The 16,081-nt window shown below is 43.2% G+C and overlaps 1 protein-coding gene across 6 annotated transcripts in view; it reads right to left on the bottom strand.

Annotated features, from left to right (window-relative positions):
* The window catches only part of BEST3 (bestrophin 3), a 35,946-nt gene extending 21,261 nt beyond the window's left edge, over positions 1-14,685 (bottom strand). The window contains exons 1-4 of one of the 6 annotated variants that reach the window (XM_025207996.1): positions 14,353-14,685; positions 8,844-9,013; positions 7,022-7,116; positions 6,207-6,440 (exon numbers count right to left, since the gene is read on the bottom strand). In XM_025207996.1, coding sequence (XP_025063781.1) covers positions 6,207-6,440; positions 7,022-7,116; positions 8,844-8,995 — 481 coding nt within the window. In that variant the 5' untranslated portion in view covers positions 8,996-9,013; positions 14,353-14,685. Of the gene's footprint in view, positions 1-6,206; positions 6,441-7,021; positions 7,117-8,843; positions 9,014-14,352 lie in introns of those variants that run through there. The other 5 variants (XM_025207995.1, XM_006026972.3, XM_025207998.1 and 2 more) reach the window with 5 other exon arrangements.
* Between the last annotated feature and the right edge of the window lie 1,396 nt (positions 14,686-16,081).

Below are 16,081 nucleotides of genomic sequence, written 5' to 3'. Positions count from 1 at the left end.
TGGCAAAAAGCAACGCAGCCCTGAGCTGTAGATCCTGGCTGCAGGTGGGGAAATGAAGCCTGTAGTATGGGGACAGGTCAGGGCTGGGGAGAATGGAGTCTCTGGTATGGGGGCAGAGCAGGGCTGGGGAGAGGGACCCGGTGGCCAGCTGCTCAGCTGGGCTTGACACTCTCCAGCAACCTCCTGGGAAGCATGCAGGAGCGACGCCAGCCTGCTGGCCTCAGCCATTGCAGGCAGGCTTTGAGCCCCACACTGAAGTGCCCATGTGTTCTGCTCAGTCCTGACCTAATCTAGAGTGCTCTGAGTAAAGCAGTATACTTATAGCATATCTACCTTGGACTTTTTGAATGTCTGTATTCAGCTCTGTATCCATTTTCACATAGGAAAAAGCGTTCTTTCTAATATTCAGGTTCTAACAGTCATTATTTTAAAAGTCAAGATATTTATATTAATGAACAATTAAACATTCTCTTTGAGACTTTCTAAGGGGCATTAACATTGGGAGCTATTATTCTTATCTCTGGAAGCTTTGGATTGCTACAGGGGTGTAGGTTGTAGCCATGTTGGTCTAAGGATATAGGCAGACAAGTTTCTTTGGGTGAATCTGATCTCTTTTATTAGACCAACTAAATAGTTGGAGAACAATATTTAAGCAAGCTTTGGGTTCAAAAACCCTTCTTCAGGCTAAGGAAGTTTCTGCAGTTGATGTGTGCTCTTCCTGGATGTAATGAAAAGTAAAAAAGCCAGAGGCTGGGCTTGTAGGCATTACCAAAATCAAATATCTCTAACTATTTAGTTGGTCTAATAAAAGAGATCAGATTCACCCAAAGAACCTTGTCTGTCTTGGATTGCTGCAATCATTCATGAAGGATAAGGTAAAAGAACCTATAGAGTAGTACTCAACTGTTATTTTTATTGCTGTAATAGGGAAGTACTTTCTGTTCCCTCAATAACTAAGTGTGAAGTTAAGCAGCAACTTTTACCATTAGACATTTTAAAATGTGTAAAATATGTATCAAAGAGTATTAAAAGAATTGAGTGAAGAGCTCTCTAAACCAGAAATACTGATTTTTATTTATTTATTTATTTATTTTAACAATACTTGGAATGTTGGAGAAGTTCTAGGGGGCTAGAAAAAAGCTAATATTGTACCAATATTTCAAAGAGGTAAATAGGATGATTCAGGTAAGAATAGGTCAATTGGCCTGATTCTGATCCCTGGCCAAATCATGAAGAGGCTGGTATGGATGCAATCAGTAAAGAATCAAAGGCTGGTAGTATAATTAGTGTTAATTAACATGGTCTTATGGGAAATAGGACTTGTTAAACAAAGTTACCATCATTTTTTATGAGAACGGATGTTTGGTTGATAGTGGTTATAGACTCACTCTGACTCTCCTCCTCCCTCTTCTAATTTAATTAATGTTTATTCATTACATGCAAAATGGAACCATCTCAACAGGAGGAACTGTGTGCACCACCTCTTCCATGTAAGTGCCCGTGGCCTGGTGGTTCGAGTGTTTATGCAGGATATGCACAAAACAAGTGAAAATTACCACAGGCAGAACAGGATGGAATTAAATGATGATCTCCCACTTCCAGTATGAGTGCTGTAACCACTGAGCTATTGGGGAAAAAAATGGAATGCATCTTTACAAGGGTGACTAGGCATTGTGAAGTCAGGTGTTGCATTGCTCAGATCTAGCCAGAGACATAGCAGCCGAGGTCTAAGCCCTGGGTGGCAATAACAGCTGGGGCAGCAGCAGGGGCAGTTGGGCAAGGAACAGTGGTGGCTGCCATTTTTGCAGCCCCACAGAGCAGGTACCTGGGGCTGGTTCCCTGGTCGTCCACTACTAGATTGTTATGCTACTAGATCTAGCCCCTGCTGTCTCCAATTCCAAATATTAAAAAGGATTTTCAGAAGATCTGCAACTATCACCTGAGTTTTGGAAAATATGTCTTATGATAAAGGACTGAAGAAAGTCAAGTTAGATAGTTTATCCAAAAGGTTAACAGGTGACTTACACTTGACAGGTACAAACTTGTGGAAACAGCTGTTTAGCACATCAAGGTAAGAAGAGATCCAATGGATGGAAGCTGAAGCCAGACATATTCAGACTGACTATGAGGGTGCTGAAATATTGTTTCATTTTACCTAGGGATGTGATGTAACCCCCATTATTTGTAGTCTTTGACTCAAGACTGGAGATCTTTCTAAAAGGTACTGTAGTACACTCAGAAGTTAAGGGCTTGCTATAGAAATTACTGGGTGAATTTCTCTGCCTTCTGTTAACAGGAAGTCAGACTGGAGGATCATACAGTGGTTACCTCTGGCCTTAAAATGGGTGGGCAAAATACAGCCTGTGGGCTGAATCCAGCCCACCAGGCCATTTTATCTGGCTCATGGGGACCCTAAAAAAATTAGAAAATTAATATTCATCTGCCCCTGGCTGCCTGTCAAAGATGACAAAAGACAGGGGCAGTAGGACCCAGGGGAAGCCGCCAGCAGGATCAAGAGGCTGCAGAAGCAAGGCCCAGCTAGCCCTGCCTCCCCCACCCCCAGCCAGAAGCCCCGTGCTGAGCAGAGAGTTCTAGCTTGGGACCCTGGGGTTGTTCTTGCCTGCCTACGCTGGAGGGAAATACAGATAAGAAGGTGAGGGGGAGGCAGCGAACCAGCACTGAGGGTCAGGCTGAGCTGGTTGATGTGATCCCAGTCTGCAGCCAGGAGCCACGTAGTGCTGGAGCAGCCAGTGCGGGGTGGAGAGGAGCGGCAGCAGCCATAGGCAGGGAAGCTGTGAAAGGGGCAGTGAGCAGGTGCGCTGAGTGCAGTGACACCTGGGTGGGACCATGGGGCACACATTGGTGTGCTGGGGCCAGGGTTGGTGGGGCCCAGAGCAGGGTGGCAGGAGCGTGGGGCCTGGGCCAGCAGAGGCTCTAGAGCTGGGCCAGATCCCTCCTCTGCCTGCTGGTGCAGCCCGGCCTGGCTCCATAGAGCCCTGTTGGCTGGTGCTCCTGCCACCCCACTGTTGGCCCCCTGGTGCTGGCCCCAGAAAACTGTGTGAACCCCATGCTCCCACCAAGCTGTTGCTGAGCTCAGCGTGCTCACTCACTACCACTCCTCCTTGCTTGCTGCAGCCATTTGCCCGCTACTGCTGCCTCTCCCCTCCACCCCCCTGCCGGTTGCTCTGGCACCTTGTGGTTCCCAGCTGTAGTGCCGGGCCACAGGATGCAGCAGGAGCCAACCTGGCCTCTGAGATCCTTGGCTGGCTCCATGTGGTGCCTGCAAAGCCAGTCCAGCTCCTGCTGCATCCTGATGTCTCCACCATACATCTGGGATGTGGTGCCAGAGTGGCAAGCTGGGGGGGGGGACAGAGAAGTGGGGGAAGGGCAGATGGGGGGGGGGTGTGGTGGCAAGGGGCAGCACAGGGCCCCGTTGGTGTCCCAGGGGCAGGAGCGTGGAGCCCGGGTTCGGAGGAGTGCTGGGGCGGGGGCGGGCCCTGCCTGCCTGCCTGCCTGCCTGCCTGCCTGTCTGCCACAGGAGGCTATGAGCAAACCTTCCCGCTCCACACGTGCCAGCCACCCTCCCCTACATACTCACAGCCTCCCACAAACCCCCTACCCACCCGCACTCCACACATCTACATGCTCCCTCACCCCACATACACCCCATCCACACCTATCCATCCCCCACAGACCCCCACAGACACACCTACCCCCTCCCCCACAGCCCACATACCCACGCAGCATAAACCTATACCCTCCCACACCTCCTCCAACAATATACAAGCGTATGACTTAATTTTAAACTATTATACATAAATATTTGTGTACACTACACAAACACATGTAAATCAGGACAAAATATTTTTTGAAATCAAATTAATGAATGTTGTAGTAGATATTTGATTTTTAGAATATAATTTTGTATTTTTCTGGTTCTGAGATGGCAAACCCTTGCTGAAAAGAGTACTTCGGGTGGGGGGGGACACAGTAAGGGGCAGAACTTCTGATGGCAAAGTTCAGGGGTTAGGGGGTGGGACATCCAGTCCAAGATTGTCACCAGGGGGTGGGGCACCTGTCAAGGGGCGGAGCTACCCTTGCAGCCCTTGATGGCTTGCCAAAACTCGGGTAAGTGGCTCTCCACCCGAAATAATTGCCTGCCCCTGCCTTAAAATCTCTACATTTGCTGCAAAGGCAAATGTTTAGCAGTATTTATGCAGTGACAATTTTCAGTTTGACAGTGATGTGATAAATTGGCACAAGCTTCAGTAATTACTGATGCTCTTTAAGTGTCTGTTTCTGCCACTCTTAACCATATTGAATATTGTGCTTTAACATAGTCTGTTATATTATGCCATAGCAAATGATGAATGGGTCTCATTTCAGAGTACTATACTATTCACCATGAGCAGCAGAACCTGTCCTTGTACTATTATTGAAATGTTTCTGGTACAGGATGAATTAAGATTTAAAATAATGATGATATTGTCATTCTGTACTGAAGGATCCTATGGCAGAATATTTTCCATATGATAAAAACATTAGATAATTTTCCAGTCTACAACTGTTGCTGAAGAATCCTCAGCCACACTGTCTCTTTAAGAACAGATTGTCTTTAGCAATGGGGAGGCAGAGTTGGATTAGCTGGTTGGAAATGCTGTAATTTTCCAGTGTGATGTAGAAGCAGATTGCTAGGGAGAGTGACAGAAGATTTGCTGACCTCTCTCAGGTTCAGGTAAACAACTTGTTGAAAAAGGCTAGGAAAAAGTTTTCAGAATTCAGCATACTTTCAGGGAAAAAAGAATACATTAACCTGATCTGGCTCTTTCAGTAAGAAAGATGCATCGTGCTGGAATTTTTTCCCTTCACTATTTTAAACCCCGTGTGTGTGTGTGTGTGTGTGTGTAAGTATAACATGTTTCCCTTTAGCTTACTATTGCTTCTCAAAATAAAACAAAATTCAAGATACCACAGCAGGAACAGCCTATTCTTGCTGGTATAGATCAATGATCTATTGAGGTTGGTATTGTCTCTGATAAAGGCCAATGCTGGATACTTTAGAAGAAGGCAAAGCATCTCACCCTGAACATAACTATGCAGCAGAGGAGTTGCAGAGGAAATTTCTTTTTGGCTTAGCCAGTGACCAGCTTCCTTGCAAAAGAATACGTGTGTTCCTTGTCAGACATTTGCCTAATACAAGTTCTTATGTGAGGGAACAGCTCATTATTACAGGCAGTCCTCAGACTTATCATGCAATTGGTTCCTGAAAACTGCGTCTTAAGTTGAAACATCATAACTTGGAACCAGTTTTCCCATAGGAACAATGTTATAAATGAGTGATTGGTTCCTTTACGACGCTTCGTACAGCCGCGTCCAGCTGGTAGTCTGTTGTAGTGGAAGGAGAGGGGGAGGAAAGGGATGTCACGGGGCAGATCAATATGCCCACAGCAAATGAGGGATTGGGGCTGGGCCTGGGACAGGGGCTAGGGCAACTGCTGCCCTGTCGAGGCGGGAGGCATGGGACAAAGGCGCAGCTCATCTCAGGAGCACGGTGGAGGGGTGCGGGTCCTGCTGCTGCACGCCACTGGTCCGGGAGCTGTTTGTCTGGCGGCTCCTGCCGCTGCTCCCACCACTTCTCTGGGAGAGCACAGTGGGGTGTGTGCCCCCAGATCTGCACATGGTGGGCGAGGCTAGGGCTGCACCGTGCTGCACACTGGGTGGGCAGCAAGGGCTATGGGACAGAGCCACCACTGCGCTACATCCAAACAAGCGGAGAGCAGTGGTGGGAGCTGTGCCCGCCCCCCCAGACAAGCTGCACCTTTGTCCCTTGCTCTCCCCACTACCCCAGCTGGGGGGGGGTCCAGATCGGGGCAGGGGGGTTTGCACCCATTGGCCCTTGGGTCTGCACATGTCAAATATTTTCTGTCCTGAAGGTCTCAGACAAGTTAAGAGTTTGTTTTGCACCTAGTAGAGTGAGGGATTTGGGGCACCCTTGTTTTCTCTTGACCTTGGATGAAGAATTTAGTAGTGATGGAAATCAACTCGTACAAAATGTGTCATTTAATCCTGTCTTTGCCAGAGGTTGGTGGATTTGATAGGGGCTAGTATGACTTGAAGAAGAGGTTAAATAGGGAAAAATATGAGGCAGATTTCTTCAGAGCCTTGTCTGAGGGAAGAACTTACTGGGGATAATAAATTGACAATACCTGCTTCTACCACATGGTCCATGGTTGGAAATCTTTTGTACACAGCTGTGCTCACTGAGCGGAAGATGAGCAGGGAAGTTAAATTCACATAGCGCATCAGAGTCCTCCGAAGTAAGCGCCCATATTCATCCTGTCCCTGAACATTGCTAGAGATCAAGATCATAATTCTGTCTGGCCACGGCAGATTCACAAACTGGTTCCACCAGCGGTTCACCACCAGCGTAACGTAGAACCCTGTGGGTAAAAGTATATCAATGTCATAAGAATTAAAATCTTCCTGTAAAATTCACACCTATTTAGATATTCTAATGCTTAGTTGAGCTTCTGTTTATATTGTAGAAGTTATCCATATCAGGAAGTCACTGTATTTCCAGAATCATTACTGTAGTGTAAAGTATACACAGCCTGCTACTGTTAAAGCCTTTTAGTAAGCAGATATTAGTTCATTGTGCCAAATTCTGTTAGATATTGAGCAGATCATGGAAAATGCTAAGCACCCACCCATTCAATTTATGTCTGCATGGGCTGAGGGAACTCAGCATTTTGCAAGATCAGGCCTAAATTATTTTTTTTAACACAGTGCAATTATGAAAACTTTAATCTCTCATTAGTAAATTCATGACTCAAGCATCTGTGGTGTTCATTTGACAACAGCAATTTGACTGTAAGGCGACATTAATGGGTGATTATGGTTTTATTGTGAGCCACTGTGTTCCCACATGCGTTCAGCTCTGAAATGCTTCCATGCACAGCCATTTATGTCACCCTGGGAGAGGCAGCTTTGTGCGTTCTTTCCACATGTAACCTATACTTACCAAGCACAAAGGTTACTGGGATTTGTTCAGCATATTGGTCACAGTAAATTGATAATTTTTCAAAGAACCGTTTTTGCCTTCCTGTAAGAAAAAATCTGTAGCAAAAATAAAATGTATATATCCCTTGGTAACATTTCTGCACCCTTTCAGGTATAAAGTGAAAACAATTAAGAATAAAACACCCCATCACTGCAATGAGGAACAGCTTTGGCTAATGCACAGAGGTGAATCTTTAAAGAAATTAAGCTTATGAATATTTAAAATGTTAACATTTGTATCATGTAATAAAGGAGCTGGAGACAAGAAGGAATATTCTCTGATCATTAAATTCTTCTCATTTCTAAAGCAAGTCATTATCTACTTGTGCTATTTACCTTAGAATGAATGTGGCCCCTAACACAGATCAATGATCTTGGTGTGAGATACTTCAGCAAAAAGATCATTCTCTCATTTGTCAACAAGACCATTTAATAAAGTGAGCTGATCAGATCTGCTGGAACTACAAAGGGGTACTAAATCTATAACTTTCTGTCATTTGAAAAGGTTGCCTTTCCACCGCAGTGGTTTTTTCTCATATTTACTGCTAAAGTATCTTATCTTGGCCATAAGTTAAAAAAACATTTTAAAAGTATATAGAAAGTACACTGTTAACTGTATGTTGGGAAAAATGGAGCACAATAGCTAGTTCTGAAGCAGAAAGATATATAATGAAATACAAAATGTTAATGTATAGACAGTTATTTTATTTATGCTATATGCCTCACACATGTTATTTGATCTCACAGAAAAGAGTGACCTAGAAAATACTTAGGTTTTTGGTTTATGTTTATTTATCTTATAAAATAAGATTTGCTGATCATGTAGGAAGATGTCCATAGTGAACACTGACTTTACTGCTTTAAATGGATTAAACATTCAGTAAGATTTTTTTTTTTTAAAGAATTAATAGGTTTCAGTGTTGTTTCATTACATGCTAATGACTCAGTCTTGTTACAGATTCATGTATTTTTTTTCTTGGAAAATTAGTGATTGCCTATATAAAAAATGGAGTCTGAAGAATTTGATTTACAAAACCAGAAAAGCTGTTGAGTTCCAGTTAGAGATCCGAAGCAGGAGTGCACTTTACTAACAAAAGTCTGTATTTGATTAAGAAATCTAGTTTTCATGGAGATTGAAATTCACCCTATTTCTGGGGACTAGCACAGGCCTCACCTACATCACAGTTGGGGATTTCGTTGGGACTAAAGTATAACACAAATCTTAGGCTGGCCTCTGGCATAGGAGTGAATAACACCTTGACCTAAGTATTGATCCTGCCATAGACTGCTGTTGCATGCCTCCTGTGAGGTAGTCGCTGCCTTCGGCTTCCATCAAGCTGAGGCTTGGACCCTTAAAATTTAAAGGCTTTATTGCAGTCTTTACTCAGGGCAACTTGACTTCTGGTTGCCTGAGAGAGGATGGTATAACCAGAGCAAAAAACAGCTACCTCTCAGAGTTCCTTGTGAAAATGCCATCTATTTGCTGGTGATGACATAGTTCTCCAAGCATGACAAGAAAATTAGACTTCACAATTCAAAAAGAAGCATTTAATCAGAGCAGAGTTAGTGTGGCAAAACCATGTAACATGGGAGTCCATGAAGACATTTATTTGGGGAACAAAATATATGCGATAGTCATCTGCTAGCATGAGTCTGAAATTAGAATCATTTGAACATGATGGTTAGACAGTAATTAAAAATTCCTGAAAATTATGTAAGAGATAAATAAAACAAATGTGGTAATGAAAGGACATTAAGAAGCCCAAGCATGGAAAAAAATGTACCTGTATAGTACACTTATCCCTGTATAAAGAGTAATAAAGACAAGAAATTCCCTGTACAGCAGTTTGTAGATGCTGCCTTTCCACTTGAGGAGCAATCTGTGAAATCCAAAGAAAGTGGCATTTGCTACACTGCTGGAGTAAGTGACTGTCATCTCCTTGGCAGGCTGTGCCTAGAAATGTGAAAAAAAGCAAGAAATCAACAGTCTCCTAACCCAAATACAGTCCCAGATACTTCTGTGACTTGCAGATTAGATTACTGCAATGCTGTCTATGTGGGGTTACCCTGGAAAACCATCCAGAAGCTACAGCTAATGCAGAATGCGGCTGCTTGCCCGCTGGGCAGTGCCAGCTGAAGGGAACATATTACTCCTGTTCTCCACAGACTCTCCTAGTGTCCAGTATGTTCCATGGTGTCAGTCAAGATACCAATAGAAATGTCACCAAAAATGGAAAAAAAGGCACAAAATGGCTCCTGCACACACATTTTTGACCAGCTGTGGTAATGACACTAATCTATATGCCCAATGTGATTGCAGGATTATCTTTGTCATTATCAGCCAGTTCAACAGCTGAGATCAGCTAGGAAATTCTTCTAACAGGCCTATTTTTTATGTTAGATGCTAAGACATCCTTACTGGTGCCTTCCGCTCCTTCCTCTAGAGTGTAGTGCAACAGTGCAGTATTCAAGTTAACCCACAATGCCAGGTCTATGGTTTTGTTTTGTTTTTTTTTTTCAGTTCTTCCAAGCAGATTGGGTAGAAAGCTCTGTATTTGATGGTGGGGTGAGTTCAGAGGTAAGAATATTTTCCTGTAGCCTTTGTCAAGGTGTTGACTTGTATAGATATTTACACACCTCACACAGTGATCCATGTACTTTTATACATTTTGAAATAACAAAATACAAATATGGACAAAAAGCAGATTTCTGTGTCATTCTAGAGGGAAAGCAGATATGTCAATAAGTCTCAAGTTGATTACTGAGTGAGACGTTTGTGCTGGTTTAGCATAAATACCACTTTTGCATATAGTTTCTCTTCTCACTTCTGGTTTTTTACTTTTAGAAAAATATTACTAAGGTAGAATTAAAAGAATGCTTGAATACACCTTATCTAGGCCTCTAATTCTGAGTATAACAATAAGCCATGAAAATTGTCTGTTTTTTCTTTTTGTCACAGAAAAAAAATCAGCAGGGAAAAGGATACCCAGAAGGATTCAATTTCTGACAGATTATCCCTCCTGAGCTTGCTGAGTTGTGCAGAGAATTTCTGCCTCAGGCCTGGCAGCTTGTAAGAAACCTGGGAGGTGGAATTTTTATGCCTTGGCTTCTAAATCAGAGCTCTCCTATTTTTCACATCCCCATTTCCAAGGAACTCTGAAGTGCAGCTAGAGAGCTAAATTGTGGCTGATCTGGGACCAGATCTGCATGCCAAAAGAGCCCAGGATTACAACAGGAATTAAAATGGAAACTATCAGCTTCAGTTCTGCATAACAATCAAGCCTGCAGAAATGTGGCTTCAGAAGCTGGTTGCAAAGAGAGACCCTGTGTTCTGCCCTAGAGGTTATGAATGGGGCAACACATCTTTCTTATGGGAGCCTCAGAGAAACATCCTATCTATAAGTAGCTATATATAGAAAAAAGACCTGATAGTTGGAGGTTTTTCAACCATGCTGACAGAAGTATAACAGATACAATGGCTGAACTAGAAATTAGACGGTTTCAGTCTTGAGGAAAGATACCATTTCCTTGGTACGAGGCTAATGAAATATCAGAACAGCTACAGCTGGGACAGGGTGAATTCAGAGTCAGCGAAATAAGACATCTTTCTAAAATACATGCTGTAACCTGTTTTTGGGGAGAAATTCTTCAGCTTGTATGTGGGCTGGATGTATGTAGCATTTTCTTCTAGTCTAGTATCTGTGAATCTGTGGGCATGTCAGTGCCACTTCTGAAGCACTTCTGGGACTGCTTCTGAGAAGTATGTCCCACCCACCAGCTCCATCATCCCAGAAATGAGTCAGACTGCTTTAAAAACACTCCTGCCATTGCTCTTGATCTCTCTGTTTTCCATGTGCTGGAATGTGGCGGAAAGAGACACCGTAAGTAAGTTTCACTGCCTCATTTCTGAATTGGCATACACAGAACAGGACTGATTGGGTGACTCTTCCTGGTATTGCCACGAGCACCCCCAGTTCAGGATAGACATGTCAGGATAAGCTCAAGATAGAAGCAATGGTCTTAAATTGCAGCAAAGGAAATTTAGGTTGGAGATTAGGAAGAACTTTCTCACTATGAGGTTGGTTAAACATTGGAACAGTCTACCCAGAAAGGCTGTGGAGTCTCTATCCTTGGACATTTCTAAAAGAATGTTAGATAGACACTTGATAGGGATGGTTTAGTCAGGGATGATTCTACATTGAGCAGAGAATTGGAATAGATTACCTACTGACAGCCCTTCCAACCCTACTATTCAGTGATTCTATGTCCTAAAAATCCTTTTGTTCATCTTTTTCTTCATGGGCCTTGCAGAATACAAGTTTGTTTGCCTTGCCCATAATATACTTACTAGGCCTGTGCGAGTAGGCAGCTATTCGATCTGGCTTCAGATCTGGCCACTTTGGATACCAGCGATCCAATCCAGAGCTCTGGACCAAGTTCCCTCTTCGATCCGGCTGAAGCGGCTCTGAGGCTTTGGAGCTGCCTCAGAGATCCAGCCATAGGGTATAATGGGGAATCAATTAAATATCTATAACTTTGTTGTTTTTTGTCTGATTTGGATTAAACTGGCAGGGGTGGTAGCCCCTGGTGAGGCCACAAAGCTTACCAAGTTTCAAGAAGATAGGTGCAGGGGTTTGGGGAGAACTGCACCTCAAGCTGCTGACAGGCAAAACTCGTGACACAGATGACCCTGTGTGTTAAGACACAGTGGGCTGAAAACTGCAGGTGTGGTGGCCCCTGCTCAGGCCACGAAGCCTGCCAAGTTTCAAGGAGATAAGTGCAGGGGTTTGGAGGGAACTGCACCTCAAGCTGCAGACAAGCAAAACTCGTGACGTGTGGTACTGTGTGTGTTAAGGTGTAGTAGGGTGAAAGCTGCAGGGATGGTAGCCCCTGCTATGGCCACAAAGCCTGCCAAGTTTCAAGGAGATAAGTGCAGGGGTTTGGAGGGAACTGCACCTCAAGCTGCTGACAGGCAAAACTCGTGACATGGGTGCTTGTGCAACTGTGTCTGTCTAGGGGGGAAGAGGGGGCGGAGAGACACTGCTGCAGGCCTGGCTGTTAAGCTACTGTGTTACCAGTTACCTACCAATCATGATTCACTCAGGGACCAGCTCAATACACAGTTGCTAGCTAATGTAGCCAGTTAATTAGCAATGATTAACACCTACAAACCACAGACTAAGGAGAGGAAATCATCAATACAGACAATCAACTGCCCCAAGACAGAGACAGTTGCACAAGCACCCATGTTACGAGTTTTGCCTGTCAGCAGCTAGAAGTGCAGGGCCACAGAACTCAGACCCCTGCACCTATCTCCTTGACAGCTGGCAGGCTTTGTGGCCACAGCAGGGGCTACCATCCCTGCAGCTTTCACCCTGCTGCACCTTAACACACATAGCGTCACACGTGTCACGAGTTTTGCCTGTCAGCAGCTTGAGGTGCACTTCCCCCCAAACCCCTGCATTGATCTTCTTGACACTTGGTAGGCTTTCTGGCATGACCAGGGGCTTCTACCCCTGCAGTTTTCACCCCCCTGTGGTATAACACATACACGTGACATAAGTTTTGCTTTCAGGAATTTGGGGTGCAGTTCCCCCGAACCTGCTGTTCAAACTCCTTTTGAAACTTGGCAGGTTTTGCGGCCTCACCATTTGCTACCACCCCTGCCAGTTTCGTCCAAATCAGACAAAAAACAACAAAGTTATAGATATTTAATTGATTTCCCATTATACCTTATGGACGGATCTCTGAGGCGGCTCCAAAGCTTTTCTGAAGCGATTCGGAAGCTCTGAACCACTTCAGAAAGCCTAACAAAGCCAGTGCTTTGATCTGGACATGCCGCTTCGGACGCCGAAGTGTCTGAAATTTCTCCAGATCCGAAGCATGGTCCGAAGCCTTGCACAGCCCTAATGCTTACAACATTTACAGCTCTGTAGTAAAATTATAACTATAATCAAATGGCATGCTTCAAGATGCCTGGAATCAGGAAAGATTGTTACCTTAGTGGACTATTAAGCAGATGCATTTTTTCCAATATGCTTGATTCAGAAACTGACCTCTGTTGGAGGTAGGGCCCTGGATGGGGACAACTGGTGCTTTGCAGGGTACAGGGGAATCCTCTTTCTTAATACCTTGCGGTATGTGCTGCCCACATTCTCAGCATTGTACTGATGCAGGAGCAGGAAGGAAATGTTTCTTTTGTTTAGATTGTCAGTGACCTTGGGTTCTTTTGCCTTCTAACATGGCATGATGTGTCATTCTTGGGCTGGGACCATCTGGGCACAACTCGCTTAATCAGTTCCTTGCTGTTGCTGGGGTCTTGGGCTTTTATACTTTAGTTTATCCTGTTTTTTGCTTGTGGCTCAAACCAGTTTAATTTCCTAAGGATTGAATTGCTTCAGTCTTTTTAATATTGTTAGGCTCCTAAAGGGGTTTCTGGATGAGAGTCAGTGCCCTGCAATTTATGGAAGGTCAGACTAGCTGATCTAATGGTCCCACAATATATCTATGTGATTATGTTTCACAACACAGTGAGCACAGATTTAGTGTTACTCTTGTGTTTAGCTCTGCAAACATACTCACAGTCTCCAGTTATAGCTTTTTATATAAAATACAACATAGAGCAGTGGGAAAGTATAGTATAAAATGCATATTTCATGGTTTGTGGCTTGCTTTGTAGAAACTAGGCATAAGGAGACTAGAGTGATTAGTGCTATAAAATGTATTACTAAGTTTTGTATTACTATTAATTTCGTTAGCAGGTATAAGACTGAATTTTCTGCTAGTGTAACTGAGCACCACTTCATTGACACTACACCACTTGTCCTAATGTACATCAATATAGAATTTAGTTAATATCTAGAATGCCTGGAGTATCCTTCCCTTCAGTATGTTTGCTCTCAGACTTTAGTTAGACTCCGTGACCAACTACAGTGTACTAGATATTATTTTACTCTTCTAATGTAACCAGAAGCTCTTTGGCATAAGTACTTAAAAAGCACAGATTATTGTTTTTCTATTAATATTGAACCCAGTAGTAAATGGGAATTTTGCCTGGGCAAGGCTGGATGCATTAGAATTAAAAGAGAAACAACTGCAGAAAATAATGACAAGCAGTTTCCTAATTGACTGTTCCATATACATTACAGTCTATATAAATAATGCTGATGTGCAGAAATAACCATTACATTTGTATAATTTTATTTACTTCTGCCTGGTACATTAGAGAGGTAGAGAGAGGTTCAAATCAAGTCCAATATAAAAATACATTAAGCACAGTCTGTATACACTAACCTGCTCTTCTGCCTTGGTTACCCAAACTCCAAGGGAAATCCTGGACCCCTTCTCTTTCTCAAGTGTCTCCAATGAAGTATCCTTCAGGTCTGAAATGATTGCTTTTCTCTCTTCTTCACCTTAGGTATAGGCTGACCGGGAATTGCTTCTACTGAGCCCCTCGAGAAGTGGACTGACAAGCACAGGGGTTAAATGTCTTTCCACTTCTGGAAGCCTGTTTTTGCCAAGTCTTCCCTGCTGTCAGTTACAGCCGGGAACAAATGCAAGCAGAAGCAGCAGCTGCTGATCTTGCTCTTTTCTAGTCTATAATTATAATGGCACTTGCCTTCCACAGGACCCTTTTAATTTGAATGGGGAGTCTGCAAAGGTTTGGATGGCCTCAAACCATTTATTCTCTTTCCTTTGTCTCCAAAATGGAGTAAATAAGGGCTGAGTGTTTTCCTTTGCGACTCAGAAACCATGATCAGTCTGGTCTCAGTCCTGCATAGACTTACATGCATTATTAATGTTAGTGCCACAAAGTAATTCCAAAGTAGTTTCAAAGAAGCTATATGTGGTAGTACATTTAAGCCTGAGGGTATGTCTGCAGAATTAGGGCATCTGGGCACAACTCTCCCTGCCTCCATCAGATAAATTCTGTCTTTTGTGAATCATGGTATTTCTAGGAAGTTGTTAAATGTGATAAAAAAGAGAAAGAAAACAGGAGGATGCTCCATTTACTTTAGCATTTTGTATAAAATCAGTGGAACAATATGATTGCAAATTAACTGAATGTAGCAGAGAGAGAGAGAAATGACAATATTGTTCAGACCAATTGAAAAAGGTATTTTTCTGATGAGAGCTTTTTCCCCCCTTCCCTCAGTGTCATCATTATGCATACGCCAATAGAGGAGCACATTTGGTTAATTACAACTTGTCTCCGAAGGAAATAATTTGTAGTCATCTGCTTTTTCCTCTTTCGCAATAGCTGATGGAAGACTTTTAGATATCAAAACAGGCAAGGCCATTAATGTCTGTTGTGGGTATGTTTTGGGATGAGGCAGTGGGCTCTGGTAAAACATGACAGACCTTTTTAACATTAAATGGTTTGGCCCAGAAAAAGATGCTGCCTCTTCCTATTATAGCAACTGCCTTTCATAAGAAAAATCCTATCAATTGGGGTGTTTAATAGTACTGTTTATAATACTCAGTGGGCGCATCTCTGCATTTATTAATGTGCCATAATTATGGCACATTAGGTTAGTACCTGTTATTACAGCTATAATAACATGTACTAATTTAACATGCTGTAATTGGTATTACTGCGCAGTAGCACTGGTGCACCTTTTTTAGATGATGCTAATGTGCAGTAGATTAATTCTACTGCACATTATTGCATTAGCATGGTTTTTGCCTGCTGCACTAATGCACAGTAGAATTAGTCTACTGCACATCTAGTGTCTCGTTTAGATGCATCCATTCAGACCAAAAATAATTAATCTTTGCTTGAGAACAGCCTTTGAGCAGTAACTGACACCACTTAGACAATGGATAATGGACAGGCAGTATGGGGTGTTTTTTCCAAGGTGCCCTCCAATATTCTTAAATAATGAGGAAAAACAGCCAAGGCTGTTCCATTAGTTCTAAGCTATTTTTCAGAAGACACAAGACTCAGAAATGATAGATAAAGATTCCACAGACAGACCCACTTACATTTCCATCAAGAGGTGTAAAATGCATTGCTCTCTAC

Source organism: Alligator sinensis, unplaced genomic scaffold (assembly GCF_000455745.1).
Source record: "Alligator sinensis unplaced genomic scaffold, ASM45574v1 scaffold506_1, whole genome shotgun sequence".
Classification (NCBI taxonomy): Eukaryota; Metazoa; Chordata; order Crocodylia; family Alligatoridae; genus Alligator; species Alligator sinensis.
Note: the sequence above shows the minus strand (reverse complement) of the source record. Positions and strands in the feature narration are given on the sequence as shown.